Source organism: Empidonax traillii, unplaced genomic scaffold (genome assembly GCF_003031625.1).
Source record: "Empidonax traillii isolate 1590-97213 ecotype Southwest subspecies unplaced genomic scaffold, ASM303162v1 scaffold118:size1038473, whole genome shotgun sequence".
Lineage (NCBI taxonomy): Eukaryota > Metazoa > Chordata > Aves > Passeriformes > Tyrannidae > Empidonax > Empidonax traillii.
In genome coordinates this window covers 256,223-269,878 of record NW_020955311.1, presented here as the reverse complement: position 1 = coordinate 269,878, position 13,656 = coordinate 256,223, and the positions used below count along the sequence as shown (strand labels likewise).

Genomic DNA, 13,656 nt, shown 5'->3' with positions numbered 1-13,656 from the left:
TGATTCAAAGCAGCACAAGAAGCAGACACCAAACACCAAACCAAGGTGTGCACACCGAGACTCAGAGAAAGCTTTTGCTTCCTCAGTAACTCTGCTAAGCTTTGGCAATCCACAGTCTAATTTCATCCAGGTAAAATTACTGCAGAAATCCAGAGAGAACAGTCAGGCTTTGGCCACAGTGCTGCATCCAGCAGGGAGACAGGCACCACAAGGAGCTGCTCAACAGAAAAAGCAAACTTGGAAAGAAAAGAAAGTGGTTAGTCATGAGGGATTATAATGGCCCATAGTAAACAGTCCGGTTCCTCAAACAAACAAAGCAAATTCCCCATCCTGCAAGATGCTGGGGAATTCTCTGAAAGGAAGTGCAGCCTCTCTGCTTTCAGTGCACTCAGTCAGTGGGGACTCATGGTGAGAAGCACCAGCTCCCACGAGGGAATACTGAACCTCTGGAGGCATCCAAGATGAGCACAGCACATGGCTCACAACCCACAGCACAAACAGTAGGGTGCAAATGAACACTCCCTTCACCAGTGGGTTTAGAGAGACTTGCAAAAGTAACTTCAAAAAATAAACCCTCCCTCACGTAACTCTCACAGCTCACCAGCTCCTACTTCTCAGCAACAAAAACTGTCAGTGCCTTCTGTTCTGGTTTGCAAAAATAAAAGCTCAGAGCTGCAGGGACTGCATCCTGCCAGGAGTCCCAGCTCGGCACGTTAGGTTACACAGGAAAAGCCTCCCAAGGCCTTGGACCTGTGTCTGGGGTTTGAGGAACGTGCAATTAAAATCAACTGCTCCTGAAGTGGCAGAAGGGCGGAGGCTGACAATAATAAACTCATTTGAAAGCAGTGTCTTCTCCCCAGCTCTACTAGAAACCAAATTAGAAACAGTTCTGGACACATTTTGTCTGCTGCTTGTGAGGCAAAAGAGAAGAGACTTGCTAAAATTCAGCTGACAGGTTTTTGCTTTTATCCCAGGTTCAACCATAGGCACGTCTGTGGAGCGGGGAATGTCCCTGCACTGGCACAGTGCACAAGAAACAAAAAGCCCAACCAAGCAGAGTGCTGAGGGTTCTTCATTCACAAAAATATCCATTTCTCCATAAAATGTCTCTGTTGGACTCCCTGTGATAAAGACTCTCAGCTAAGTGACCAAAAGCAGCTGCTGGTGACAACTGTCAACAGGGAATCAGCACTGACCTTACCTGGACCAGAACTATCTCACCACAATGAGCAAGATGGGGAGGAGAGACCACACCTGCACTGTCATTTGGAGTCATTGAATCATAGAGTATTCTGAGTTGGAAGGAACCTACAAGAATCATCCAGGTCCAACTCCTGTCTCTGCACAGGACAGCCCCAGGAATCCCATCATGTGCCTGAGTGACGTCCAAACACTCCTTGAGATCTGGCAGGCTGGAGTCCCCCAGTTCCATGCTGTGCACTCAACAGTGCAATGTGTTGCCACTGTGGACACACTCAGGTGCAACCCAATCACACAACACTGTTTAACTACCCACATCTTTTAGCATGAATTTTCTATTTGTTCCCACACCATGCACCCTATTTTAGGCTTTCAAACCAGTGTGGCTACACAAAGCTGAACCTTTCCAGAGTAAACACAGCTTCACAGCAGCAATGCTTTTCCTCTGCATAATGCTGATTATTAAACCAGGACAGGCAGGCCCAGCAGATTCTGACAAATGCCTAAGGGAGGGAAATTAACCCAAAATTCAGGCAAGCAAATCTCTGTCGTGTTATGCAGCCTCAGGAAACAGACTCATGACTTAACTGAGTAGACTTTTCCTCCAGACTATCTTCTCCAAACCATCACTCTGTGTTAATCGTGCTTCTGCACAGCATCTCTGCTCAGCACCAAATTTAATATGACAAACTAGGAGCTTATCACAGCAGCCATCACACGATGCAGTCTGATAGGAGAGGCTGAGAGCCTCCTTCCAGCCAGCATGACCTTTTCCAGTGTTTTTATAGATTCTTGCATATATTTACTAGAAAACACCATGTCAATGGGATAATGAGAGCTACCAGAACTGAACAGCACCGTGACCAGCAAATCTGATCCTGCATTAGGAATTACATGTGAAGATCAACAGGATTGAAGCCTTGAGCATGAACACCTGGATGATTGCAGAATGGAAAAAACCTTAGAAATAGGAAGAAAAAGTGGAAGAGACAATCAGAGCAAAAGGAGGTGATAAAGGAAAAACAGTGATCAAAAACGTGGCTGGGTGAGGAGCAGCTTGGAGAGGTTCACAGAAGGGATCTCACTTTCTGGAAGCAGTGTGGAGTAGAAACGTAATTCAGCCAACTTGTTCCAAGGTAAAACCACATGAGACACACAGAAGCTCATGGATGGACATCCAATGGGTCCCCAAAAGCCAGTGTGCATTCCTCAGCTATCCACTGCTGCAGGGAAGAGGATTCAATGACCCTGAGTGCTCCAGTCAGTCCTACACTGCTAATAGCACAGGTCCCTCCCTATTCTAATGCTGGATTATGCAAAAGACCATCCAGAACTGCCAAGTCAGGGCTTTGCATTATGACTCCAGAGCCCAGCAGAGCTGCTGTGATAAGGCATTAGCTGGACACGCCACTCTCATTAACCTCCTCTCTGCGCTCACTCCCCACCACGCTGGGCAAAGCCAGCCTCCTGCTCTCCCTGTGCTCACACAGCTGATGCTCAGGAAACGACAGGAATTCCAGCCCTCCTCAATCCCCAGTGCCTCTGGCACAGCCGGATCTCCTCAGAGTCAAAGTCTCTGCCTGCAGTGAAGTCATTCTTCTAAGCCAGAGGTCAATGTAGAGATGCTTTCTGAGGTCACAGCAGCTCCAAGGACACATTTGTGCTCCACAGGAGAAAGGTTTAACACATTACATTGGACAAAGGGCAGAACAACTGAGGAAACACTACAGGACCCTTCTCCAAAGAGAACTGCTGTAAACTCTCAACACTTGTACAGACTATTAAATTCAGGGCACATTTCCAGTCCTGCCCGACCTAGTCATGCCTCTTTGAAGAAAGCAAGATGCTGTAATATTTGTTTTCCAAGTTGACTGCTGCAAAAGAAACTGCTATGACCCGAAGCAACAACTAAAATCAAACACTTCCAAAAATACAGTTCCAGTCTGAAAAAGTTTGCTGCCCTCTTGGAATGTTTACCACAATAAATTTTGAGGGTTACTGGCAGGCCACACATGAAAAGTTGACTTCAGAAAGGGTGATTCTGATCATGTAACCTACATTTCAGCCACTCTTGAAAGTGGACTGTAAACTTGTAAGTAAATACACATTCCTGAGGAATAACCACATTCAACTTGCAAAGTAACATTTAAAATACCTCTGAAGAGTAGATGAGTTGCTGTGGTCCCACTCTCAAGAGTGACAAGAAAGACAGGAAAACAGCAGCCTGAGTGCAGGAGCTTGCAAAGAGCTCTCCATGGAGAGAACCACACACCCATGGAATTCAATGCCCAGTCCAGGTTGTTCTAGGGTGACACTAACATCTGACCAAGGGAGCTCCTGGTCCTACAGAGATTCTGCAGAAACACGAAGTCCCAGCCATGCCAACGGATTTGCAACACTGAGACCTACAAAATTAGTGGGTTTTGCATGGCATTATTTTCCTCTGTTATCAGAACCGCTCAGGTCAACAACCTGCTAGCACTGCAATTTCTTTCCAAATGGCAGCCAGAATAACTGTGCAGCCCTTCTCCAGCCCTCCATGTTCCAGACATTACTCACAGTGGTGTGATGAGAGACGCTGCCTCCAATGTTGAGGTTCTTGAGGAGCTGTGGAGAGCCTCCATACTGTCCCGAGATCTGCTTCCTGACTTCTGCAGCCACAGTTCTGGAACGAGACAGGGACAGCATTATCTCTGTAGAAGACTCCCCATGAGGATGATATATCAGATATGCTTCACAGCTCTGCTGGAATGAAACCTGGTTGGAATGAGGGTGTCATCGGCCGGTGAGAACAGATCCTGCAAAATGAATTCCCAGGAATCACAGAACTCTCACATGTGCACGTTCTTAACGGTATTTATCTTTTTCTTCCCTTTTGTGAGCTGCTCTTTTGTGCACATCTGTGGCAAAAAATGCATGTGACCCTAAGCACAAATTAACTTGTTCCCAACAGGGTCTTTCCAGTTCCTACCAAGAGCTCTCCTCACCCCTCAACAGTTCCAAACCTGGTCACACAGCTGCTCCTTTACTCTGCATTTTCAATCCTTGCCTATTTTGGGGTTTTGCAGTCACAGTTAGACAAGGGACCAGGAATCAAATGACTGAACAAAAAAGTGTTTCCCTTTCCATATAGGAAAGGTAAAGGTGGGACTGTGGTGATTAGCAGAAGGGACACTGGCTAGCAGGTCACAATGCCTTGCAGTCTCTGCCAGGAGAATTCCCATCACTGGGCAATTTTCTCACCGGGAAGGAAAAACACAGAGCAGTCCTTTCGTGCCTGGAGGGTGAAATCCACACTGTGTCCCTCCAGGGTTTTCTACTTTCCCCAAAACACCACATGGTCACTGGTACAGCTGAAAACACAACATGTAGGTAAAACCACCAGAGGGAGGAAGGAAGAACAAGGAGCACAACAGAGAGGGAAATCTGATGGTCAAGGACTGTGTTAACAAAGAGCCACGGGTCCAGCCCTACCACAGCCATCCAGACACCCATCCTGTAGCCCAGCAGGAAGCTGCAGCTCCTCTCAGCAGGGATAGCAAAGCTTCTGAGTATGGTGGAAATGGTTTTGTTCCAAAAGCCTGCCAAAACACCACATTCCTTCCACAAAAAAGTGTTTTGCTGAAAAGCTGCTCACTACCTACAGGACCTCACCAAGATGAGAGTGTTGCTCTCTAGGAGACAAAACCAATTTATTAGTAACAAACCCACTCCCAATCATCATTCACCCCATTGCAGCACCATCCACTCTGGCTCCCAGGAAGAATTCCCAGATCCAAGGAGACACTAACCAGTCCATAGGACAGATGATGAGGCTGCAAGGACACAGGTGATTTTTTTCTGCTGTATCAGTGACCTTTGTAGGAGCAGCATGATGGCTGAGAGACTCCTAATCTCACCAGGGGAACATGCTGTGTGCCAGCACAGCACACAAGCTGCTAAAATCCTGTCAAGTAGATGGTTAAACCTCCCCTGAGCAAAACCTTGACACAGGGGTGGGCTCCTGGCTTTGGGATTGCTGGTGGGCAGGAATGGAGGCAGATGGAGGCAACTGCTGTCCATGGAAGGGAAGGGAACTCTAAGAGGGAACTAGCTGGGACAACCAAGGCTACCATGGAGATCAGATGTTTCCTCAGGCCAGAGGATGGGCGTAAGATTAGCCAGAGGAAGCCTTATTTTGTCTTTTTAAAAAAGTGGACTGCAAAAGGAAGAAAAGAAAAAGTTTTATGTATTCTGGTTGCAAGAATTCATTTCCTTCATGTTTGCCTTTATCCACAGGAGCTGATGTTTTCACTTCTGAAGGGTGGCTTCCGAAAACAGACCAAGCAGCTCCTGCTGGGGACAGACAACATCCAGGAAATAAACCACCCCCCTGCTCCCACCACGTGCACACCCACACTCTCAGACACACACGTGAGGACAAACCACGCGTGCTGCTGGCATTTGTAGGAAAATTTGGAATGTATTAAGATGGCAGCTTGGCATGGAAAGCACCGTGCATGTGTGGCTGATGATTTAAAAGTTTGCCCTCGGGTTGCAGACAGGCTCTGCTTTAAACCAGACTCTCACTCGGTGTGTTTTGTGTCGCTCCTGACGACGCACAGAGAGCCCTGGCAGGAAAAATCAGAACCCACATTTCGCCACGCAGCACAACATAGGAAAAACTGCCAATCCTTCCCCATTTTCAAGAGACATTGTTTCCAGATGGAAAGTACAGCCAGAGGAGGAAACCTGTCCTCAGCTGTGAGACCACAGCCGTGCCCAGCCACGTTACTCAGTGCCTGCTCCTCATGAACCCGAGACGTGCTCTGGGACAGATCCTAGAGGGGTTCTCCGTCCCTCCTTCTCCTGCCCGTTGGGCTCAGCTGGGAGCTGTGCCACGTTTGGAGCACAGCCTGTCAATACACTCCAGCGTAAAGCAGAACCAAGCCCAGCTGCAATTCCTGTCGCTCAGGGGCACTGGGAGCTCGCACGGCTGTGACTGTGCTGCCCCACATCGTCACGGCTGAGGAGGGCATTTGGTGCAACAGGGCAAGAAAGGTGGCACAGCAGAAGGCTGGCACTGATCAACCATGTTGCTGCCTCATTAATAACCTCACTGGATATTAAAAACTGCCCTGAAACATAACCACAGAAAGTCAGAGCTGAACCTCCAGTGGGTTTCACCGAGACATCATCATCACTCTCAAGTCTTAAGCACTCCTGCCTCTCCACAAGTACCAATCAAACCTCTCTCCACGTGAAGCAAATAGATACTGTCTAAACCTCAAAATTCCTGAGTGAAGGCTGCAGGACTTACTACTACTTATTCCATGCCTGCAGTCTAATCCACAGCTCACTCTGGCTCCTTCCTGTATCACTGCATTCACAAAGGTACTGGACCCTGCTTCACTACTGGAAAGCATCATGTCTGACATTTAGCAACCATCTTCTAATGTAATCTGATCACCAAATGTATTTATGTGTAATCTATACCATTTGGTTTTGTGCCAACATTATCAGGTTCAATAGCTCTCCTCCCACTTCTTCCCTTGCCAGATATCCCCTCTCCCCTCCCAGCCTTCCTTCTGAGCAAGGGCAGCGCCTGCAACAGGCTTTGGGCTCCCCTGATCACCCTGCTGGCTCTCCTGTGTTTGTTCCAGTTGGCAGTCACACCTTTTAGCAGATGTGCTTCACCCTGATCACTCGCTCCAGACAAGGAGCAGAACCTTTGTACAACCAAATGAGCATCTTCCTATTGAAAAAACAGCTGACTACTTTTAGGGTTGTTTCCTCACTGCTTCATCACACAGGTTCCCAGTTTCCCTAAAACTGATACCACCTGGTCTAGTGGAAATTGTCCCTGCTCATGACAGGGGGCTTGAATGACATGAACTTTAAGGTCTCTTCCAGCCCAAACTATTGTATGATTCTATGAACACACTTGCCTTCTCCTCAATATCTATAGGTTTTTTGTCCATGACAAACTATTCATGACTTTCATGCTACACTATAACCCTGAACACCATTTCTAACCAGAAAAAACACTGGTGTTACACCAAACCCAATCAGAAAAAAAAAATCAATTTGGTAGAGCAAAAGAGCCATTAAAGCTTTGATAATTAAAAGGACAAATAAAAACCTGCCTCCTTAATAACTATCTAATATTCAACACATAACCTGGGATCCTCAGACAAACATTCCAATTAATTACAGCCCACAGCCTCTCAAATATCTGTGTTTGAAGTACATCTTCCCCAGTCACTTCATTTCTGACCTTCTTCACTGGTTAATTATTGTGTGTGCAATGGTTCACATATAGGAAAAAAAAAAACAAAAAACAACACAAAGAAGAGGAAAAAAATTCCCCTTGGAACTGGCTTCTAAAGCAAAACAAAACTGGTCATTCTCAAAGTACTCTGAGATGCAAATACCAAAATGAAACCGTTTGTTTGCACTCCCATGGTTCTTTACTACACACAGAAATCATTTCTGTTTCTATGTGGCTTGCCTGGTCAGAACCAAAAATTGTTCCTTCTTTTTTTAATTTATTTTTTTTTTTAGCTTAAGCTGTGCACTGGAAATACCAGTTTTTCTTTCTGCCTTCCCAAAAAAAGGCTCCCCAAGACTCATCTGCTTATGCCAAGCAAGGTTAAGATCCCTTTCACAGCAAAGGGGGGTCAGGACACAGCCTCGGGATCACCCACTGAGTTATCTAAGGAAGCCTCTCTTTTCCACAGCCCTCCCAACTCGGAAAAAGCAATGCAAATTGTTCCTGCCCATCCTGCTAATTACTAAACTGTTTCTCCTGCCTGTTCTTCATCTCATGTGTCACGTGCAGGGACTGCACACTCAGGGACCCTTTGCCTCTTGAGAAAGACAGCCTGGCACAGTGAGGCATCTGTGCAACCAAAGCTGCTTGTTCTCCCTCGGAGCAGAGCAAAATGCATTTACACACAGTTTACTTTTTAAAGTGAAAGCATCACCCTCTGCTCAGCTGTGTAAAACTGCACGTGGCTGGAGGCATCTATCCTACTATACTCAGTCGCTGAGCTTGGATCTGCATTCCCAAAGCCCAGTGGCACTGGCTGGCTGTGTCTGTGCTGCCACTGCAGTGAGATGACCTGTCCCTCTGTCCCTACGTGCTCCACCTGGGCTGTCCTGCCTCCAGCCCTGCTCCAGCCAGGTGACTCACCAGGTAAGAGTCGTGGTGAATGAGGGAAGCTGCTCCAGGGAGCGCTCTGCCCTGGATTCATCCTCCCTCCTAAACCCGAGGTCCTGTTTCCTTCCCAGTGATCTCCTTCCCCTTGGAGTGAAAAGGGTTTGATTTACAGCTGAGGAAATACCCAGCCTGATCCTGACTGCTGCGGGGTACGTGTGGGATCTTAAATTAACACAGATGAGCAATAAGATATTCCCTTTTTCCTCACCATTGATTAAAAGAGAAAACACCACACAACACTGCCTGTGGTGTTCTTCTGATAATATTTGATTATTGAGGCTGAAACGTCAGCCCTGGGCTGCAGCGAAGGGAATGAGCTCCCAAGAAAGCCGACTGGGAAAATCACGACAGGACTGGATTCTGCAGGAGATCAAAGTCACATCTTACACTAAAAAAAAACAACCAAAGAAAGAAGCCTTGCACAGAGAAGCAGCTCTGTAGCACAGCCTTGGAGACGAAGTGTTGTCCCTGTCTTCTCCCTTGCTTTAAGTAGTCAGGGATTTTTTTGGGGCTTCCCAGGGTGCTGCCAACTCCCACATGAGACATCCAGAGTGGCTGAACAGGGCCAGCCAACACGACTTTGGGAGAGAATGGGAAATGGCTGCTTTGAAATTTCTGCTAAAAAATCCTTTCACTTATCCATGACAGTGCTGTGACAATGCAAATGGCATCTGGATGTGGGAAGAGAACCAGCTGTGATGAATATCCTGCTGTGACCACAAGGTTTCTGTCCCGATTGAGTGCTCCTGGAGGGCAGTGACAGCTCTGCTCTTGGTTTCTTGGGTGCAGGTTTCGCACCTGGGGCTGGGCAAAGGCGGCTCTCAGCCTCCCCAGCCTCCCCAGCACATCCTACAGGAGATGCAAAAGGGCTCTAAATGAACACAAATGTACAAGTGCCTTTCACAGCACCCCATCGGTGTAAAGGGAGCTGCAGCAGAAATGAGATGCTCATTCTGAATGCAGTGAAATAAGTGTTTTCCCCTCAATTCAAATCCATAAAGACAAGGAGCTGTGTCTGCTCCAAAAATCTGTCCATTTACAATGTAAGAACCCTGGATGATGGGGAACTTCCAAATCACTGACTGTCTGTCAGCCAGGGCTCTGCTGAAGACCCCCCCAGCCCCAAGGAGCAACACCTCATGGCACTGTGGGGTTCCTGTTCACACAGAATCACCTCGGAAGGGGCTGGACCCATGAGGTGAAAACAATTTTCTCCAGACTCCATGGAGAGCTGGGGACAGGAAAACTCAAAATTCTCAGTAAGAGAAGGCAGAGCAGTGGTAAAAAACACACTGTGGGCTTTGTGTGAGGCTGAAACACGCAGCAAAGCAGAGGGTAAGGCAGGTGTGTTGTTCCGAGTCAGAAGAATCCTCTTTAACTGTGGAATCAGTAAAGGAAAACCAAAACCCTTTTCAAGGCAAGACACTTCCAAAATGATGATGGTCTGGCCAAAGAAGCAGCTCTGGATTCCCCACATAAATTAATCTCAGGATGGTCCAAGAGCAACAACAAGGCACTGAGTCAGGGGTTCAGATGAAAGGTTACATGTGTTTGTCCAGTATGTGTTTGTTGTGTTTGTTGTGTGATGTTTAAATGGTGATTTTTCTTCTTTTTCTGTATTTGAACTCTAAAAGAATATGCACACCTTTTCCTCTGCCTGCCCTGGAAAGGCTGGAGTGCTGGGATACGACATGCTTCAATGACTGGGACAGTCAGGAACACAGAACTGACCGTTTTTGCTTTAAACTGCCAGGGGGTGGGGTTAGATGGCATATTGGGAAGAATTTCTTCCCTGTGAGGGTGGTGAGGCCCTGGCACAGGTTGCCCAGAGAAGCTCTGCCTGCCCCATCCCTGGAAGTGTCCAAGGCCAGCTTGGATGGGGCTTGGAGCAACCTGGGATAGTGGAAGGTGTCCCTGACCATGGCAGAGAACAAGATGATCTTTAAGGTCCCTTCCAGCTCAAACCAGTCTGGGATTTTATGAACCTGCCCCTCAAGAATAACACACTGACTGTTTTTTACTGAAACTTCTTAATGAGTGAACTTTACTTCTGCCAGTGTGGATCCTGCCTCCCACTAACCCTCCTCAAGTCCCCCAGACACCACACAAGCTGAACAGAGGCACTGAACAGAAGAACATCTGCCCTTACACTGAGCTGGAAACAACAGTGTATGTGCCATACAGAAGTATTATGATACAGCAGAGGGACATGATCCAATTCAGTTTAATAAAAAATTTCTTACCAACATACCTCCAAATAGAAATTTCAGGCAAAATCTCAGCTATTATTAACCCACTATAGTAAGTTTAACTCAGGAGTTTCTTCTGATGGAGCCAAGAAGAATCAGTAAGTTCCTGTGATGTTCAAAGTTCAGGCTAAAAACCTGTTCTGCTTTTAAAGCCTTCTAACAGAAAACCCAGCAGGCCCTAATCATGAAGATACCTTGTAAAAGATAGTACTAAAAAGATATTTTGAAACTGTTGTGGCAATCACTGATAGCCCCTCCCCAGTATTTAAAGACTCAGATGCAATGGCCAGGCATGGTCATTCTGAATGTACCCTCGAGGTGCAGCACTCTGAAGAAAGGTGGTAAATCAGAGCTGTGAGACCACGTCCTCGGTCTTCCCAAGGAACCAGACAGCCCATCTTATGTTTCTTTTTCTACCTCTACAGTAACAACCAATTTAGAGACTTGCAGCTGTTTGATAGGTAGGACTAAAGGAATTCACCTTCATGGATCTGAATTACATCCCATGTGAAGCACAGCCTATCAGGCAAACCAAGAGCAGCACCAAGAATAAGCCATGTCTTATTCTTATTTCCTGTGAATAAGACAAATGCTATGTCTACTTCCATGAGTAAGCCAAACCGGAGGGCAGAGTGTGAAAATGGGATGGATCTATTCTCCTTTAAACAATGGAACTGGGGAGGGCTTCCAGCAGCCACCAACACAGCTCCTAGGACTTCCATATGCTGCTTGCTCAAATCCCTTATCCTCTGAAACAGCAACAGTCACAGCAGCATGTTCTGTCCCAGCCTGAGAAAGGCAACAGCCCACTCTGGGCACCTCTGGGTACAACACTGCAAGTTTTTGCCTTCACAAGCACTGCACGTGCAGCCCGTGCACCAGGAACTTGAGGTTTCTCTGACTATGACACTGCAACATGGGGAATCCCAGAGAGAAATACAACAATCTTACAAAGAAGTGTAAAAAAAGGAGTTGGAGATACAGCAGCCTCATTGCAGACCGCCTGGGTACTTCTACAGCCACAGGTGGTGAACCACATGTGGCACAAGGGTCACCTCTGCCCACACACACACTGCTGCCCCTTGGCTGGTTTGAGAACACATGGAGTGGACTGGATGAGCCCAAAAGGTGCTGAGAGGTGGCACCTCTGTGCTATGGCCCCATGAACTCGCTGCACCAGGCGGGAACACTGAGCGCCACAGTGGTCACCCCAGGGCCATTTTATTTAACTTCCTGCCAGGCTGCACAGCTCTGACGCTCTCACTTCTAGCACTTGTCTCTCATGTGACCATTTCTATGACTACAATCAAAAAGCAGGAAAAATGGTCTGGCAGCAAATTCATCTTTCCCCATTCCTTGATCTGTCACATTAACCCCTGGCTAGTGCACAACAAAATCTGCAGAGAACCAGGAGAGAGGATCAACGTTTTCAGCCCTGTCTCCAGATCATGAGTGGAGTGGGACTGATGTCACTCCTCTATCTCCTACCCAGCCTTTTCCTTTGACCTATTTCTTTGTCCGTGACCCTTGCAGCTCCTGTAACTGCAACTATTTGTACCTACAGTTTCTCACTCAATGGCATGAATGATACTGCTTTCACTACTGTCCACAGTCTCCCGAGCAGCACAGGCAAAACCGATGGTTCTCACTTTCACTCCTCTGCCAGTTACAGGTACGAGAGGGGCCACAGTCACACAAGGCTACCTGGTCTCACCTCCAAATAGAAAAACTGTGTTCCCACCTGGAACCACACGCCTAAATTGGAACACAGACCTGCAGAAACCTGCTAGTACCAGGTAATTTTCTATAAATTCTCCTCCTTAAAAATACAACAGAACTTTGGAAAACCCGAGGATGCTGACCCCCGCGAGTCCCTGCCCTGCCCAAGGGGCTGTGCCACCGCGAGCCAGCTCCGCTCTCACACAAAAGGACGTCGCTCCAAGGGAGCTCCCTCTCCATTTTACAGCCGGGGAGGAGGTCGGTGCTCCAGGTGCGGGGCCGGGAGGCGGCCGGGGCCGGCAGGAAAGCGCCCATTGTGCGGCGAGAGGGGCTGCACAAAGCGCCCGGCCGGCCTTTGTTAGCGGGAGCGGAATTCCACGGCTCTTTTCCTCCTTTTTTTTTTTTTTTTTTCCCTCCCCCGCTCCCCTAGCGGAGCTGCCCCGGGGGGGCGGCCCCGCGCTCGGCGGTCACCGCGCCCGCTCCCGGCCCCGTGTTTCTGGCGGGGGGCGCGGCGGCCCCGCAGTCCCGCCGGGGCGGACCCTGCCCTGCGCCCCGGAGGCCGGCGGGGCGCGGGCGCCCGCGGGCCGCGCCGGGCCCGCCCGCCTCGGGGCGCGGCGGCGGCGGGGCCCCCCCAGCGGGCCCGTCCCCCCCGGGCCGGCGCGGCCCCCGGTACCTGCTGATCTTCTGCGCGAAGGCGCGGCGCTCGGCCATGGCCGCGCTGCGATCCGCGCTGCCGGCCCGGCCAGCGCTCGGCCGCCGTAATGCTCCGCCGAGCCGCGCACCCGCGCGGCGCAGCCCGCGCAGCTCCCACCCCCGGCGCTCGCCGCGCCCGCCCGCCTCCTCCCCCTGCGCGGGCAGGGGCCGCTCCTCGCAGATATACGGCGGGGCGGGCGGGCCCGGCGCGGCGAGGAGGGACCGCTCCCATTCCCATTCCCGACCCCGTCCCCCTGACCTCCCCCGCGCTCGGACAGACTTCACGGGGTGCTTCTCGTCCCCACCGCGGTGCCGCTTTACTCCCATGTGAAAACGGAGCGGGTGTGGGGTTGTTCCCGGCACTGATGGAGACCTGCTGGTGGTTTGGGAAAAAGGCTTCTCAGCCGGCTCATGCCGCCCAGCATCTCATCCCGGCCCTCACCCAAAACTGCAGCAGGGGTCCCGTGTGTGCCGACCCTTGGGGGCACCTCACCGGACCACTGAACCAACTGGGTTTGCAAAGACCTCTGAGATCTCCGAGTCCAACCTGTGACCAAACACCACCTTGCCAATTAGACCACGGCACTGAGTGCC

The 13,656-nt window shown here is 49.3% G+C and overlaps 1 protein-coding gene across 13 annotated transcripts in view; it reads right to left on the bottom strand.

Annotated features, from left to right (window-relative positions):
• DOCK7 (dedicator of cytokinesis 7) overlaps positions 1-13,156 on the bottom strand; it is a 96,941-nt gene extending 83,785 nt beyond the window's left edge. For all 13 annotated transcript variants that reach the window (XM_027883072.1, XM_027883073.1, XM_027883074.1 and 10 more), the window contains exons 1-2: positions 13,043-13,156; positions 3,760-3,865 (exon numbers count right to left, since the gene is read on the bottom strand). In XM_027883072.1, the coding sequence (XP_027738873.1) occupies positions 3,760-3,865; positions 13,043-13,080 (144 nt within the window). In that variant the 5' untranslated portion in view covers positions 13,081-13,156. The remainder of the gene's footprint in view (positions 1-3,759; positions 3,866-13,042) is intronic.
• Between the last annotated feature and the right edge of the window lie 500 nt (positions 13,157-13,656).